At 41.6% G+C, this 16,606-nt stretch overlaps 2 protein-coding genes across 3 annotated transcripts; one reads left to right on the forward strand and one right to left on the reverse strand.

Moving 5' to 3' along the window:
* The first annotated feature begins 4,311 nt into the window (after positions 1 to 4,311).
* Positions 4,312 to 8,303, forward strand: LOC149299679 (E3 ubiquitin-protein transferase RMND5B-like). Of its 2 annotated transcripts, XM_089486171.1 has the most exons (10): positions 4,312 to 4,450; positions 5,348 to 5,356; positions 5,649 to 5,782; positions 6,378 to 6,515; positions 6,606 to 6,706; positions 6,785 to 6,951; positions 7,040 to 7,205; positions 7,283 to 7,385; positions 7,460 to 7,614; positions 8,240 to 8,303. In XM_089486171.1, exons 1-10 carry the CDS (start codon positions 4,312 to 4,314, stop codon positions 8,301 to 8,303), a joined length of 1,176 nt encoding a protein of 391 aa, XP_089342297.1. The 2 variants fall into 2 exon arrangements, with proteins under 2 accessions (XP_089342297.1, XP_089342295.1); XM_089486169.1 differs by lacking the exon at positions 5,348 to 5,356 and having other exon boundaries at positions 5,637 to 5,782.
* A 4,909-nt stretch (positions 8,304 to 13,212) lies between these two features.
* LOC149299680 (H/ACA ribonucleoprotein complex subunit 2-like protein) lies at positions 13,213 to 14,848 on the reverse strand. Its single transcript, XM_089486232.1, has 4 exons — positions 14,701 to 14,848; positions 13,756 to 13,825; positions 13,426 to 13,531; positions 13,213 to 13,338 (listed from the first exon to the last, which is right to left on the reverse strand). The coding sequence occupies exons 1-4, from the start codon at positions 14,846 to 14,848 to the stop codon at positions 13,213 to 13,215; spliced, it is 450 nt and encodes a 149-aa protein (XP_089342358.1).
* Positions 14,849 to 16,606: the final 1,758 nt, after the last annotated feature.

Below are 16,606 nucleotides of genomic sequence, written 5' to 3' on the forward strand. Positions count from 1 at the left end.
GTTCCCATGTAGGAGCACTTTTTTTGGGATACCACCATACCTTTTTCCATATTCAGCTGGGGACTGGAAGCTCATTACATAGAATTAACCTGCTGCAAGATTTTTCCATGTACTCATTTACATGGTCAGCTATAGTAAATAGTGAGTTTTTTTTGTGCTGGCACCCTTTTGTTCACATAATTATTGTTGGATTAATTTGGTTTAACCTAATTAAGAACATATCTCAGAATAAATGTAAATTAAATATAAGACATGCCTTGTTTTGAGCAATTAATCTACGGGCAATATATTAACTCAAGCCCTAGAAATTACTGTTGGGCCCCTTTCTCTTCCTTAAATCTAATGTAACATGAGATATTGATTGTACCTGGGAGAAACCTCCATTACCTACTTACCCTTCCCTAACTTTGACCTATGTAATGTATTGTAGGTAAGGTTCTGTTTATCTGCCTTCCAAAACTCTCATAGGAGCCACGTACAGACATATATTATGTGTAGTAAATTTAATCAAGAATAAGTTTAGAATCTTTATTTATTTGCCTCCGACAATAAGCAGAAGTAGTTTAAGGTTATTCTAACATTACATTTACTAAATGGCTGACCCAGAGGAAGGCAAAGAAAAACCCAGAGGAAGGCAAAGAAAAAACCCAGATGAAACTACAGCCAATTATGTTTCATAAGGGGAAAAGATGTATTCCTTCCTGACCCCAAGTTTGGCGATCGGTTATTCTCCCTGGATCAATCACATTGGAGTATATAATCCTGTATATATTTACAAGGAAGAAGCATTTTCTTGCTTCTAGAGCTTACAACTACACAATCAAGCAGACATGTGTCACAAGCTCTTGCTGCCGACATCTTTTGTGAGCGCTTGCCGCCATCTGCTGCATGCTCTGCAAACATCTGCTGCATGCTCTGCAAACATCTGCTGCCTGCACTGCAAATATCTCCTGCCGCAGACATCTACCATATGCTCTGCAAACATCTTCTGCCTGCTCCTGCCGCAGACATCTGCCCAAGAGCCCCTGCTGCATGTTCCTGCAAAAGACACCTGCCGCAAGCCAATGCTGCAGACATCTTTCACCTGCTGTGAAACATCTGCTGCCTGCACCTGCCGCACACATCTGCTGCCTGTTCCTGCCGCACACATCTGCTGCCTGTTCCTGCCGCACACATCTGCTGCCTGTTCCTGCCGCACACATCTGCTGCCTGTTCCTGCCGTAGACATCTGCTGCATGATCCACAGACATCTGCCAAGTGTTTTGCCGCTGCAGACATCTGTCGCATTTTCTTGCCTCAGACGTTTAACTCATGCTGAAGACATCCACCACCTGTGCTGCAAACATCTGCTGCGTACTCTGCAAACACCTGCAGCGTACCCCTGCCGGAGTCATCTACCATGTGCTCTGCAAACATCTGCCGCTTGCTCGTGCCGTGAGCCTCTGCCGCAGACACCTGCTATGAGCAACTGCCAAAGACATCTGCCACCTGCTCTGAAAACATCTGGTATGTACTCCTGCCACCGACTTCTGCCACCTTCTCTGCAAACACCTGCAGCGTATCCTTGCCGCACACATCTACCATGTGCTCTACAAACATCTGTCACCTGCTCGTGCCACAGACATCTGCCGGGAATCCCTGCCACAGACAACTGCCACGAGCAAGCTGCCCCAGACATCTGTCTCCTGGTCCTGCTCTGCAAACATCTGCTGCCTGTATCTGCCACCGACATATACCACATGCTTCTGCCGCATACTCTTCATATATAACTGCTTTATGCTCCTACTGGAAGCATCTGTTCCACCAAAGACATTTACCATCTAGCATGTGCTCTGCAAACATGCAAGTTGCTGCTGCAGACATCTGCCGCCGGCTTTGCGAAGATATGCTGCCTGCTCCTGCCACAAAGTCACATCACAGACATCTGTCACCTGCTCTGCAAACATCGGTCGCATGTTCCTACCGCAGACATGTGCCACAAGCTTCTGCCGCATGCTCTGCAAATATCCGCTGTGTGCTCCTATTGCAGACATCTGAAATGAGCTCCTGCCAAACGCATCTGCCACCTGCTCTGCAAACACCTGCTGCATGCTCTGCATGCCACAAGTGCTTGTCAGAGGCTTTTGTCACATGCTCCTCACATGCACATGGGAGACTGCTTTTGTGATGTCATCCAGTGCCCCCCCACCCCAATACATTTTTATGAGGTTAAAGTGAGAATTCAGAAATCAGGGCAACCAGCTGAAATTTCAAAAGTGCCAAAAATCTACAAAGCTCCTCAAATATGCTAAGCAGTTACAGCAACATATTTGACAAAATATTTATGGAACCAATTCCTATACACAAACATACGTACAAGGTAACAACTATATATAACATACAAAATATTGATACCTGCCTGCAAAACATACAGTATTACCCAGCTAAGATAACAATCTAAGATTGATGACACAATAGAAAGCATGAGGTCCCTGTTTGTAGAGCATATAATGGAACTCACTGAGCTTACATTGTCATTTGCAGAAGAATATCAATATATAAAAAGGATCTTTGTCCACAAGACTTACAAAGTAATATAAAGGATAAAATGAAAATATTGAGCATCTTGCACATAGTTACCCGCTCTTTTACGCCTTTCTGGACTCACAGATAACATGAAAGCTCGAAGAACAATTGGGATGAAAATCATATTGATGATTAACAGAATTCTTCCCTGTAGTTTGTGGGATGTATAAACTCCTGGAAGGGATCTGATTGCTCATACATCTCCCACACAGAGCAACACTTCACCTGTGGTGGTCAGCAATATGTGAAAATGTTATATGTACTGGAAACCTCCTTTTGTCGTGAAATATCTAGCAATGCAAGCAGCAGGAACCTCTTCTGATGGACCCCCGGTCAACCACTCCTTATATAAAAAAATAGAAATGCACTTAATAGAAATAAAATAAGGCTCATGAGCTTTTTGAAATCTAGAACAACCTTCAGCCTTCCTTCATTTTGACCTTCAGCCAGGATGATGATGATGAGGGTACAAATAAAGCTAAACCGAGCAATGTCTCACTTGCCCTGCCATACCTCCCAACTTCTAGCCTCGACAAGTCCGGATACCAGGGGCTGAAGCTTTTACCACTACTGTGCATGCGCACATTGCTGCGCAGGTGCAGTATGCATTCTCCCGAAAAGTGAGACAGAGATTGAGACAGCAGGGTAGTGGCAAAATCGGGACTGTCCCGCGCAAAGCTGGACAGTTGGGAGGCATGACGTCCAGGAATAACTTGAATACCGAGAAGTACACAGAGCCGCTGGAAGAGAATTTGTACGCCTAGAAGTGTCAGCAAAAACCCATCCCACGGTTTTGGTTTTATTGGTTTCTGTAAATTTGTAAATACAAAATCCCTAACCATTTGTTAGATGAGTAAGAGTATTGTCTTTCCCCGACAGACCATTTTCTCCTGTGGGATCATTACTTCACAACTAAATATTAACTAGATCTGAGCGGCCAAGTACATGTATTAAATATGTCTGATATTACCTCCCACGTATCTTCAGATCCTGTGCTCTCGTATGCAGCTACCAAGTGAATTCACAGGACTCTATGCTGCAAAAAGTATAACAAAGTCTACCGAGCCGGTGTCTCACGTGGATCAACTGCCGTCGTTAAAGACACAGGGCTGGCTTTCATCCCCAGTCCAGTCCTGCTCTTAACGAGGGGCTGTTGGGAGGTACAGGTAGCATGATAATTAAACAGATAAATGCCAGGTATGTTATTTTCACTTATGACTGTTAGACAGATCCCTGCATCCTAGTCTATAAGTGATGGCCTGCATCAGCTTCTTATCACATGATGTTGCGCGATAATATCAGCAAGATACAAAGCCTTCCGTTCATTCTCCCGTCTCAATGCGCCAGTGTGTATTGCCACTCGGTGGGCAGACGAGGCACTGCACGTTGTATCTTTATTAATGAACTGGCGCACTTTGTAATGGCGAGACACAAATGTAATATTGTCTCTAATTGGCCTTCCACTCATTTCATGTTTCTGGTTTTGCTTTACGTGTTAGCTAGTAACGTAAAGCAGACTTCGGCTTTAATCAAAGATTTAGCAACACGACACACACCCCGCTTTTATGTTACAATAAAAAAACACCGCTCACTCGTAGTTCCATACAAAAGCCAGGGCCAGAAGATGACTTCCGCTTTAGACCGGAACCAGATGTTCCGACCATTAGCCAATAGCGAGACGGCTCGAAGTGTGCGTGCTGTCATTCTGGAGGGCTGTTTGTTTAGACTCACACTCGGGGAGAGGAGATGGAGCGCTGTGTCGGGGTGGAGTGGGAGCTGGAGAAGGTTCTACAGAGGTTCGTGAGCTACGGAGAGAGCAGCGAGAGGAGCCTGGAGGAGCTGCTGGCGTCTGTCACCGAGCTGCGGGAGGAGCTGAGCAGCCATGGTACTGACACATATACACACACACACTCACTCACTCTCTCTCCCCCCCCAAGTGTCCCTCTTTAGGAGTTCCTCTTTTGTATGATCTTAAAATAGTTACATAGTACATAAGGTTGAAAAAAGACCTAAGTCCATCAAGTTTAACCCTTCCACCTAACCTTCCTACTCTTGATCCAAAAGAAGGAGGAACAAAAAACCCCAATTAAGTTACTTCAAATTCTGGCCTTCTTCTTGACTCCGAAAGGCAATCGGATTTCTCCTTGGATCACAAAGCTCTAAAATATTAATTCTATTTATGTCCCTGTATGTTATGCCTTTCTAATGTATTTGATAACACCGCCTCCCTAGGCGGTGAATTCCATACCTTTATTGTCCTTACTGCTTTGGTGGGTATAAATAATATAATTTCTATATAAGCAGCAGAGGCTGCAAAGTCGCATAAAAAGCCTGGAGAAAGTTTTGCACCATTAACACCCCCCCCCCCCAAAAAAAAACCAACAACAAGGGTGCTCCTCTTTGGTCATTTGAAATGTTGGGAGGTATGTGTATATTGGGTACACTTGAATACTTAATAATTACTCATATTGCTCATCATTTTCATTGTCATGTCTTGCACATCCTATTTGGTACCTTTTTTATATGTCTAGTTCATAATATGTCTAGATGCAAATGCATTTAAACTCGCAGAATGCCATTTAATCTTATTTTTTTTCATGAAACACTAATAACTTAGTGATGCCTACCAACTCTTTTGTCTGTTGGGCTCTTTGCCATCTGTTAACACATTTACATTTTGGGGATTTTGCATGCAAGTTTCTATGTTGGTCCTTTGGGGGGCCACATCCGGTCAGGCACAATTCTTATACTTACCAATGTTTGGCTCCTAAGGTACATCAAGGCCAGGAGTGTTCTTTAAAGCCCTGGCAGTTTGGCGTAGTGTTAACAAGGTTGCCAGAAAACGCCATCGGATTACATGATCTAAAATCCTTCATTTTCCATCTTTATATCCTTCGCATAGAAGCGTAAGCTGTTTCTGTATCAGTCGTCTTAGTAGTTTCTGCCCCAGTGTTCATGTGACTAATCACTGGCTTCTTATCTACATATTTGTTCTTTATATTTTTTTTTTGCATGATTGATATGTGTTTTTGTGTGTTGAAAAGCTTTTTCTTTCTCTATTTTATATATAGCTCAGAAAGGAGTGCCATTGTCCCCTGCTCTCGCCTTAATGATGACGCAGCGCTGCCGTAAAATCAGGGAAACTGTACAGAAAGTAGCATCTGACCACAAAGAAATGCACAGCAGTGTTTCTAGAGTAGGAAAAGCAATTGACAGAGTAAGTTTACTTGGCGAATGCCTTGGTTACGTTTCAAGAGTAACACAATACACTAACCGGTATGTATATATGTATGACGTGCTCCTGTCACTGTGTAATCACGATATGCTCATGTGAATAAGCAGATCTGCCAACCAGAAAAATCAGGTGTACGGAAATTCAAAAAAGCAGCTTTGTCTCGTTTTGTTAAACTGGTTAATGTTGGCAGAAAGCAAGACCATTGTGTCTTGTGAGTCAGGCTTTGTCTTGAAATAGATATTTTATATACTGCCAAATGGATCTTATTTTTTATTTTTATTTTTTTACAATCTGATTACCCTTGCAATGTAAAGTTTCAAACATTGTCCTGTTGAAACAATGAGTAACGTTAGGGGGAAATGATTGTAAGTGGTGTGCTGAATATTTGGCACCTTACTCTTGAATTGTCAGATTATCCCCACACCTCTCTGGATCTTATTTCATACATTCTTTCTCTCTGTTTGGGCGACAGGCTGGAATGAATAAAGATATAATTGTGGTGGCTCAACTTTCATTAATCAGCACAATAATAATACAGCATTACCTGCCTTTAGCTCCTTGAATGTTGTGCTTCCAGAATTTTGATCCTGACGTCTGTGCGGTAGTATCAGAGGGTGTTTGGGAATCGAGAAACAAGCAGCAGTTACTTTACAGTGCGATTATGGAGCATCTTTTCCAGCAAGGGCTTCCAACGGTGGCTGAGGAGCTCAGTCAGGTATTGCTAGTAAATATGTCTACAATTAATATTTCCCATCGGCTCCATGTTTGATTAAATAAACCTTCTACATCGTATCCCTTTTTGCAGGAGTCTGCCTTAAATATTGACACGAGTTTCAAGGAGCCGTTTTTGGAACTGAACCGAATCCTGGAAGCTCTCCAGAAGCGTGATCTCAGACCAGCCCTAGAGTAGGCATCAGGAGACCATACTGTACAAATATGTTCTAATGGTGAGGAATTAAACTAATGATTTCCTTTTGGTTCTAGATGGGCAATTTCGAACAGGCAACACCTGCAAGAACTAAACAGCTCATTGGAGTTTAGGCTTCATCGTCTTCATTTTATTAGTCTACTCAGTGGTGGGCCACACAAGCAGATGCAGGCATTAACATATGCCCGTCAGTTTCAACCTTTTGCTGCACATCACCAGCAAGGTAAAGGAGCAACAGACTTAAAAACTAAGGAACTCTGCAAGATTTGCACTCCTGATCTAACTTTGTGTTTTCTCCATTTCTGAATAAGAAATCCAGGTGATAATGGGAAGTCTTGCATACCTTCCACATGGGATTGAGAACTCTCCTTATGCCCATTTGTTAGCTGTGGAGCAGTGGATAAGCATTGGCGAACAGTTCACCAGGGATGCTTGCCATTTGCTTGGTCTGTCTATAGAGTCTCCTTTAAGTGTTGGGTAAGGTGTGTTTCAGGAAAATATAGAACTACCACTGGATATTATCTATCTCACTGGCCTTTTCCTCCCATGCCCAGCTTTGCCTCAGGTTGTGTGGCTCTCCCTGTGTTGCTGAACATCAAAGCCGTTATCGAGCAAAGACAGTGCGCAGGAGTGTGGAGTCACAAGGATGAATTACCTGTAAGTGTTGGCCTAATTTGTACTGACTCTCGCTTTATGGAACCTGTGAGTAAGAAGTTCTCTGCTTTTATCAGATTGAGATTGACCTTGGAAAGAAGTGCAGATATCACTCTGTCTTTGCATGCCCTATACTAAGGCAACAAACCTCTGATGCCAACCCACCCATCAAGCTAGTGTGTGGCCACGTTATCTCACGGGATGCTCTGAACAAGCTGATTAATGGTGGAAAGTAAGTTACTGAACAGTTTGTTTTGTTTGTTTTTTTCTTAATTTCTGTAAATAAATTTATCATGAACATTACTACATGAACATCGGGGTCTATTCACTAACAAGAGTCACCAGGAGATTCATACTACTTGTTATGAAGGGCCGACACTGGCAAGGGCAAAGAAATGCATAATTCAATGGGTAAGGAGACTGGAAAAATCTCGCTAAGCTAACTATACATTAGTCAGCGCCCGCCATGCTCTTCCTGCTTTAGAAGCTCACTTGGGTTAATCTACAGTGAAGTCAAGGCTTTGAAACCATAACACACCTGCAAACTCCTCCTTACTATATTACATTTCTTCATTCCCTGTTTCTTTATTTGGGTTATGAAAATTATATTTTTTTATTCTGCACATTTAACAATTTCTTGCAGTATTGTATTGAATTTGCATTAGCTGAACTGAAAGCAGCATGGAAAGAGTTTGTTTTGCTCTTCTTGAAACCATTAGTTCTCTCCAGATTGATGTTTTTTTTCTCCATATTATGAGTGTCTTTCAAGAACTGCATTTTTGCCCTTCTGTTGGCTTCCCCAGTGCGGTTGCCTCTGTGTTGCCCGTTATTTCTGACAGTCTTATTTCCTTCGTTAGGTTAAAGTGCCCGTACTGCCCCATGGAACAGAATCCAACAGATGGGAAACCCATCATTTTCTGACGCCCAACAGCTGGAAGGGCTCAAGCAATATGCATAAAGTATTCCAACTTTTACAGCTGGCACAGTGTTGCTCAACTATTATGCTACGACAGTGCAGTCTGTATATATTCTGTTCTATAAATGTCAGAAAAGACTTTTCAAACATTAAAAAGGAAGGTGTTTACAGAGTGGATGGCTCTGCTATGAACATAAATAAATCTTTACCATATCATGTGACCCTGAATATGTGAAGTGTTGCCTTCCTTTGTGAGAAAACAGTATTGGAAGTAAATTAGGGATTTGTTCTAGATGTACAGTGTAATGTACATGCTGTACCCGCCCCTCAAGTTCGACTTTCTGGCTTCTCTAGACGGTATCATGGGCCTCATTTATCCTGAAAAGCCTGAGTTGCTCCTGCTTAATGCATAGCTCATTCTTCTACAAAAAAGGCTGTGAAAATTCTTTTTTATCCTTTTGATCTTTTGTCTCAAACAATTCCAAACGAAACACTATTAACCAAAAAAATAAAAATTGTTAAATATGTGTGCCACAATTACTGGCACCCCTATGAAATCATGAGAAAAAATAGTTGATGTATATCTCTGGTGATCTTACATCTTTTAGTACACCTAGGTGACTAGGAACAGGAAATTGGTCAACTGTCACTTCCTGTTTCACAGGGGTATAAAAGGTTACACACAGGCTAAATTGTCAATAGTCATTCATCACAATGGGTTGTTGAGCTTCACAAGATGTGACATGGCTACTTAAATAGCAGATGCATTGAAGATGCCATAGGCTCAAGCCAACTGAAAATTTCATGAATTTACCTGGAAGAGGACGTCTCTCATTTTAATGCACTGAAGAGGATGGTTCAAGTAGCTCAAGTTAGTTGCATCTAGGGGTCAGAAGGTCTCCAACACTAAAACCCGATGTCACCTACATCACACGTGGTTAGAGGCTTTTTTTCTTGAAACCCTTCCTCTCACCCGAAAAACAAACTCAACCGTCTTTATTTGGCCAGAAACTAATGGAACTTCAAATGGGATTGGGTTTTATGGTCAGATAAAACCTAAATAGAGCTTTCCGCCAATATATACCATAGGTGGGTTTGGCGCACACAGAGATATGGAAAGGGACCTCATGCCCATGGTTAAATGTGGTGGTGGCTCTTTAATGTTTTCGAGCTGGTTTTCTGCCAGGGGACCTGGGCATTTTGTTAGGATCATATCAACAGATATTAAATGAACACCAGAGAAAGCTTAAAATGGGCCATGGTTGGATCATCCAGGAGGGCAATGAGCCAAAGCATGCATCAACACAAAAATATGGTTTACCAACAGTGATGTCGCTACAGGGGGGCAATTGCCCCCCCTAGGTTATTCCTTGCCCCCCCTGCCGAATTTGGATCCAGATGTCCCGGATTCAATCCGGGACAGTGCACCTCACTGAACGGGGCTGTCATCACCCACGAAGGTTATTGAGCTGCGCTGGCCAGCTGACTCAAATCTATTTCGGATCGACTGGGGTGTATTCTTAAAATAACGCCCCTGTCGATTTGAAATTGAATTGAGTCAGCTGGCGCCGCTCAATAACATTCGTGGGCGGCGTCAGCACGGCTCAATTACATTTGTGGGGCGGTGCCAGCCCCGTTCAGTGAAGTGGGTGGAGAAAGTTGGCAGCGGGAATTCAGCAGAGTCCACTGTCAGGCCGCGTGTCTTCAGTCAGGTAAGTTGACAAACTGGGGGCATGGTTGGCAGTGGGAGGCTGGGACAAAGATGGCTATGGGAAACTGGTGAGAAACTCTGTCCCCGGTTTCCTATAGGCATCTTTGTCACTAAATAGCTCCCCATGGTCCCATGTTCAGTGACAAAGATGCCTATGGGAAACTGGGGACAGAGTTTGCCTTTGCCCCCAGTTTCCCATAGGCATCTGTCACTAAATAACTTACCATGGTCCCGTGTTTCGTGACAAAGATGCCTATGGGAAACTGGGGGCAAACTCTGTCCCCAGTTTCCCATAGGCATCTTTGTCAGTAAATAGCTTACCATGGTCCCATGTTTAGAGACAAAGATGCCTATAGAAAACTGGGGGCAAAGGAAAACACTGCCCCTAGTTTCCCATAGGCATCTTTGGTCCCACGTTTAGTGACAAAGATGCCTATGGGAAACTGAGGACAGAGTTTGCCTTTGCCCCCAGTTTCCCTTATGCATTCCAGGTATGCTGGAAAAATGCAATAACTCAATTATGCAACCATTGTGAATAATGATAACATTATTTATGTATACCTGCAAATACAGGGTTTGAATGTCATATTTAGTTGATCATTACCTGCAGTGCTGTTTCCATGTATTTATTTGATCTATACCCTCAGTGCTGAGTTTACATGTGATTTGCAGTTGATCTATACCTGCAATGCTGTTTCCATACATTATAATTGTATACCTGCAGGATTTGTATGTCTGATTCTGTTTATTTGATCTATACCCTCAATGCTGAGTTCACAAGTGAATTTCAATTGATCTATACATGCAAAGCTGGGCTTGTATGTTAATGTGTGGATCTATACCTGCTATAGGCACCAGGGTCTAATATATATATATATCTATATATATATCTATCTATATATATATATATCGGCGGCAGGGCCTAATATTAATATAGATAATAAATAATATATTAAAGAAACTGCCAGTTCAGCTGTTATTTTGAAATCATATTTCAATTTCAAGTGATAAGTACTTATTATGATAGTTAAAAATTCATGTCTAAGGCATATATGTGATGGGGCCATCACATAAATCAATAATAAAGGGAGGGGCTCGCTGGGGGCATTAATACAAATAGTGCTGGCTGGAGATCATACAAGGGTGTGGGGGCACCACATTAATCTATACTAAAAAGGGTTCTGGCTGAGGCATCAATACACAAGGGGCAAAAACACTAAGAGGGGTATCAACAACAATGCAGTGGGGAATGTCCATCCTGGTGTAGATGTCTGTGTCATAGATTGTGTCCTGCTGTTTGTGTATTTTGGTTATCAGTGTAGCAGAGCCTGTCCTGGTGTGTGTGTATGGGTGTTGATGTGGCAGAGCCTGTCCTGGTGTGTGTATATGGGTGTTGGTGTGGCAGAGCCTGTCCTGGTGTGTGTTTGGGTGTCATTGTGGCAGAGATTGTCCTGGTGTGTGTGTGTTTGGGTGTCGGTGTGGCAGAGCCTGTCCTGGGGTGTGTGTTTGGGTGTCGGTGTGGCAGAGCCTGTCCTGGGGTGTGTGTTTGGGTGTCGGTGTGGCAGAACCTGTCCTGCTGTGTGTGTCTGGACGTTGGTGTGGCAGAGACTGTCCTGGTGTGTTTGTCTAGGTGGCGGTATGGCAGAGCTATATCCAGAGATAAAATGCCCTCCTGAATTTGTAGTGACTTCAGGGGACAAAACTTTCAAGGCCCAGAAATCATTTAGTGGAAAAGTTAAGGTATTGTGTTATTTATTTGTGGCTTCAGGCTTTCCATGTTGAAGTATTAGTCCAATAACAAAAGTATCATTACTTTTGGGAATAATTATATATATGATTTTTTTCAGTGGTATGATTTAATGGTGGAAATTATTAATGCCTGCCCAGTTTTGACTGTGGTATCTTTTGTGCCCCCCCTATATATTGTTTCTAGAGTCGCCACTGTTTACCAACCATAAAAGCAAGGTCCTACCACAGCCCTCCCAGTCCCCTGACTTGAACCCCTTAGAGATGAACCGAAGAGGAGTCCACCAGTGTCTACCCTGAAATTTGAAGGATCTGAAGAGATACTGTATGGAGGAATGGTCTCAGATCCCTTGCCATGTATTCTCCAACCTCATCAGGCATTATGGGAGACTACTCAGAGCTGTTATCTTGGGAAAGGGAAGTTGTATACAGTATAGACTAAAAAAGTGTCAATAATTGTGGCATTCATATTTAACAATTTTTTTGTTTAACCTATGTGGTATGTAATTGTTTAATATCCATTAGAGCAAAGTATTTTTGCGTATTGTATGCAGAAAAAAAAATTAAAAAGGTTAAAAAAATGTAACACCCTTCTTTGAGATTATATATATATATATATAAATACACACCGTTACACTGATGGTGCTTTAAAGAACTATGAAACTGTGGTGTTTCAGGGCAGTGACAGATACATGTATTCAGCTTCTACTAAAATGTCCTGTTCTGACACTGGAAATGTCTTCACCCGACAGGGCACATTGAGTAATTAGAAGCCACAGCGTTGCAGTGATTTTATATAAAGACGCAGCCACGGTAAATTATTTCACCTTTCTTTAATGGGAAAAAAGCTTCCCTATATACATGTTGTATGAAAACTACTGATTGTGTATTAACAAATGGCAGCACTCAGTTTGCAATAAACCCTGTTATTGACTGCACAGAAACAAAGCAGATGCTTAGAAGCAGAGCTGCAATGAAAAGAGTTCTTTGACTTATGCAAGTAGTGCCACACACTATAAAGCCGACAATTGGGATTCATGTTCTAAATGAATGTATCACACTGAATCTGAAATGCCGGAATCCATTTGACAAGCAATATACACAACGTAGCAGCTAAGATGACTGAAATAACTTTACTTAAGAATTTTAAGCCACAATAATGTTGCTGCCCCTAAATATACTGTCGAGGTACCTGGATTTTATACGGAACCAGGTGGGCCCAGAACAAAAAGAAAATCAAATTTGTTTATGGCAGCTCCTGTGCACACATCACATTCAAAATAAATCCGTTTTCTAAATAATAATAATAATAAAAAAAAACATTCGTACATCTGACAAAAATAGAAGTCCAGGTTGTAAAGATATTTTTTTCACCCCATAGCTCTTGGGGTTGTTGGACGTTGTGATGTGCGTTCTAATTTCAAAAATAGTATCTCCGTACCCCAGAAGGTACTCTGTCAATAAGGTTGAGGCAGTGCCTCCACATCTTCCAGACAGACATCATATGCCTCTTGATATTCACTGTGTGGTTTAATTAGTATTACACAGGTTGGACGCTTGGAGCCTGCAGCTGCACCTAAATCCTATTAAATAAAAGCGTAGCCATTAAGGAACAGGTCACTTTAACGGTGTCCAGTAACACAACTATTAAGTAAATGCAGTATACTTACAGATTTGGACGGGACATACGCGTATGGAATGTTGAGGTCCTCACACATCACAGGAATGTGACAATAAACTTCAATGGGAAGCGTGTCGCCAGCAAGCACTACAATGCTAGAATGAAAGTGAGACATCAGCATTGATACACAGGAGGTCTAAAAATCATTGAGTAAAATGATTGTTCATAATCTAACATAAGTACGAGCAGTTCTAGCAAAATAACCCTATATTTCTAAGGGAACATGGAATGGTCTACATACCTGGACTGAAAAAAGGTTAAGAAAAAAAAAATTCTCTTTATGCCACATACATTAGGTATTAATAAAGGATCTGCTCACCCTTTTTCTCCTTTATTGATAAACTTCTGCACTTCTTTCACTCCTCTGCGGATATTCTTTTGTTTAACAGCTAAAAGCCAGAAATGAAGAGAAGGAATGAGGATAAGGCGTTGAAGCTAAAGCAGATCTACAAAATGACCACAAGGATTATGGTCAACTTTGAGAGTCATACCCCATAAAAAAAAAAATAATAATGGAAAGTTACTTCCTTTCATCAACCCTCGAGCAGTAACGTCAAACACAACAGCTAAGCAGTTTCAAATATTTGTGTTGAATTGCCCACGGTAAACGGATTTAACCCCCTAAACCCTATATCTATACATCACCCATCTTACCTTCCAAAGGGACTATCTATAATAGTTTTTTCATTGAGTAGACGTTTGGAGTAACCAATATCAGAACACAAACATACTATATATTGTGTGTTTCTACCCATTATAATAGACTCTATATTGTGTGTTTCCACCCATCTTTAATGGTCTCATTATTAAAGTAAACAGATTTTTTTTGTTTAGAAACATAAAGATGGGTCATCAAGTACGCAATGCTAATACAGGCAAAATACATAGTTTATGTAGCGCATGTGCTCCTGATCGCCCTAAATAAATACATGATGAAGCTTTAGCCGCAGACTGTTCAGCACATGACCGCGTGAATACCTCCGAAAGAAAAGTAGTACGGCGATTATTTATCAGGACTAAACGGTGAAAGAAATACTGGTAACCCTTGAAACGACTTATAGTATTAAATATATATCATTCGGGTGATAGCTAATTAACGCCTGGTGGAGTCAATGGTTATCAGGTGAGCGATTAACAAGGAGCCGCGTAAGTGCGAGCACAAGGGAATCCTAATATTCGGTTAATAAAGGCACCGCATAAGAATCCGGCTCACGTGCAGTACATAGCGTATACTGTTAAGACGTAAATCCCCGAGCGATCCTACCTTTCTTGACGCACTTATACAGCCTCTTGGTCAGCTTACGTCCGGCTAAAGGCTTGGCGATGGGGTTGAGATATGCTAGCAAATCATCATAAGTCCTTTCCGGTACCTCCGCGGCCTCCTCCGTTTCTTCTTTTTTGATTTTCGTCATTTTAAAAAGGATCCGACCCGCCACTCACAACCACGTGTAGCAGGAACACCGTGCTTCTAAGAAGAACTTCCGTATCCGGCGGAAGTAGGCTAGAAGTCCGTGTACGCATATTCACAGCAATAAGACAGTTCCTACTGGTGATCTACGCCTTCTTAAACTTCTCTAAACTCTTGGCGAACTCCCCCAATTTAAAACCTGCCCTAAAGATTTATGAGTGTTAAATCTTAATAAATATGTGTTGATACAAATAATAGTAATAATCAAGGAATTATGCTTTGAAAACGTTTTAATTACAACAATATTATGAAAATACAAACAGTTCGGATTATTATATGTAACAAACTCGTAACAAGTAAAACGTTAGTTTGCTTTCCTGAAGGGGGAGGATCTTTAGGTAAATTGCTCAGGACTATGTGGCTCTTCACATGGGATGGCATGGAGTGTCACGTGATAAGCTGTATGCTTTAGGTAGAGGAGGAAGGATCGATGCTTTAGTGAAATAATAGCATGGATGTCTGTCCTATGGAAGGTTTAAAAGAACCTGTGGAAGAAAAACCCCCCCACAAAATATTAGTAAAAAATACTCTTGCTGTTTCATGCATGTGTCTCCAGTGGGATGCCAACACACAATGTCCACAATCATATACACACGTTTATATTCTGTAGTTTTGAATGGGGCCCGTGATCACCAAAAATGGCTTTTTTTTCTTGATTACATACTCATCTGATCTCACGGCACACAAAACACTAGCATACTAATGACTCATGTATATCCACTGCCTTTAAAATGGGATGTTTGGAATATTGCACCTGTAATAATTCCACAGTGTCCTTCTGCATCTCTACAGCTTTCTGGTAGACACTGTGATTATGGCTGTTGTACATGATGGCATTAAAAAGCATTAGCAGGACATCTCTTTGGAACTCCACTGTAGTCTTAATCCTTCCTTTTGATAGCCCGCGCTTTATTGTAGTGAGGTCCATGGGCCTGGAAAGACAGTACATTTGAAAAGCCAGCAGTGAGAATTCAGGCATTTCGGGCATTTTCAATTCGTTGCCTGGTGCCCGCATTCTCTCACACTCTCACTCACAGATTGGAGAATAATTAGGAGAGGTGTCTACATTCTTTTGGTCATATAGTGCATATCTCTTTCAGAACCATTTAAGTAAATGTGTAAGCTTCCAACCAATTTTACTTTTGCGATGTTGCAGTTAAGCTACACCTACAATAAATGAGATATTGCTGATCATGGAATGAACTCCAGCAATTACCGTATTTGCTCGATTATAAGACGACCCCCCAAAATCTAAATATTAATTTAGGAAAAAAACAAAAAGCCTGAATATAAGACTACCCTATAGGGAAAAAAAGTTTTAATAGTAAATATTAATTCATGTAAACTATTTTTTCATATTTCATAAAAGCTATGATTGAGAAAAATATATATTTTTTTATTTCCTTTTATTTGCCACTCTGCCCCCCCAGTTATGCACATCTGCCCCCAGGGTTGCCACTCTGCCCCCAGAAATGCCTTATACCCCCTATTTGCCACTCTGCCCCATGATGTGCCTTTTAACCCTCTATATGCCACTCTGCCTCCAGAAATGTCTTATACCCTCCTATATGCCACTCTGCCCCATGATATGCCTTTTAACCCCCTATATGCCAGAGTGGCATATAGGGGGTTAAAGGGCATATCATGGGGCAGAGTGGCATATAGGGGGTTAAAAGGCATTTCTGGAGGTATATATATATAT

This window comes from Sceloporus occidentalis, unplaced genomic scaffold (genome assembly GCF_023333645.1).
Source record: "Sceloporus occidentalis isolate IW3139 unplaced genomic scaffold, rSceOcc1.0.p SCAF_28, whole genome shotgun sequence".
NCBI classification, from domain to species: Eukaryota; Metazoa; Chordata; class Lepidosauria; order Squamata; family Phrynosomatidae; genus Sceloporus; species Sceloporus occidentalis.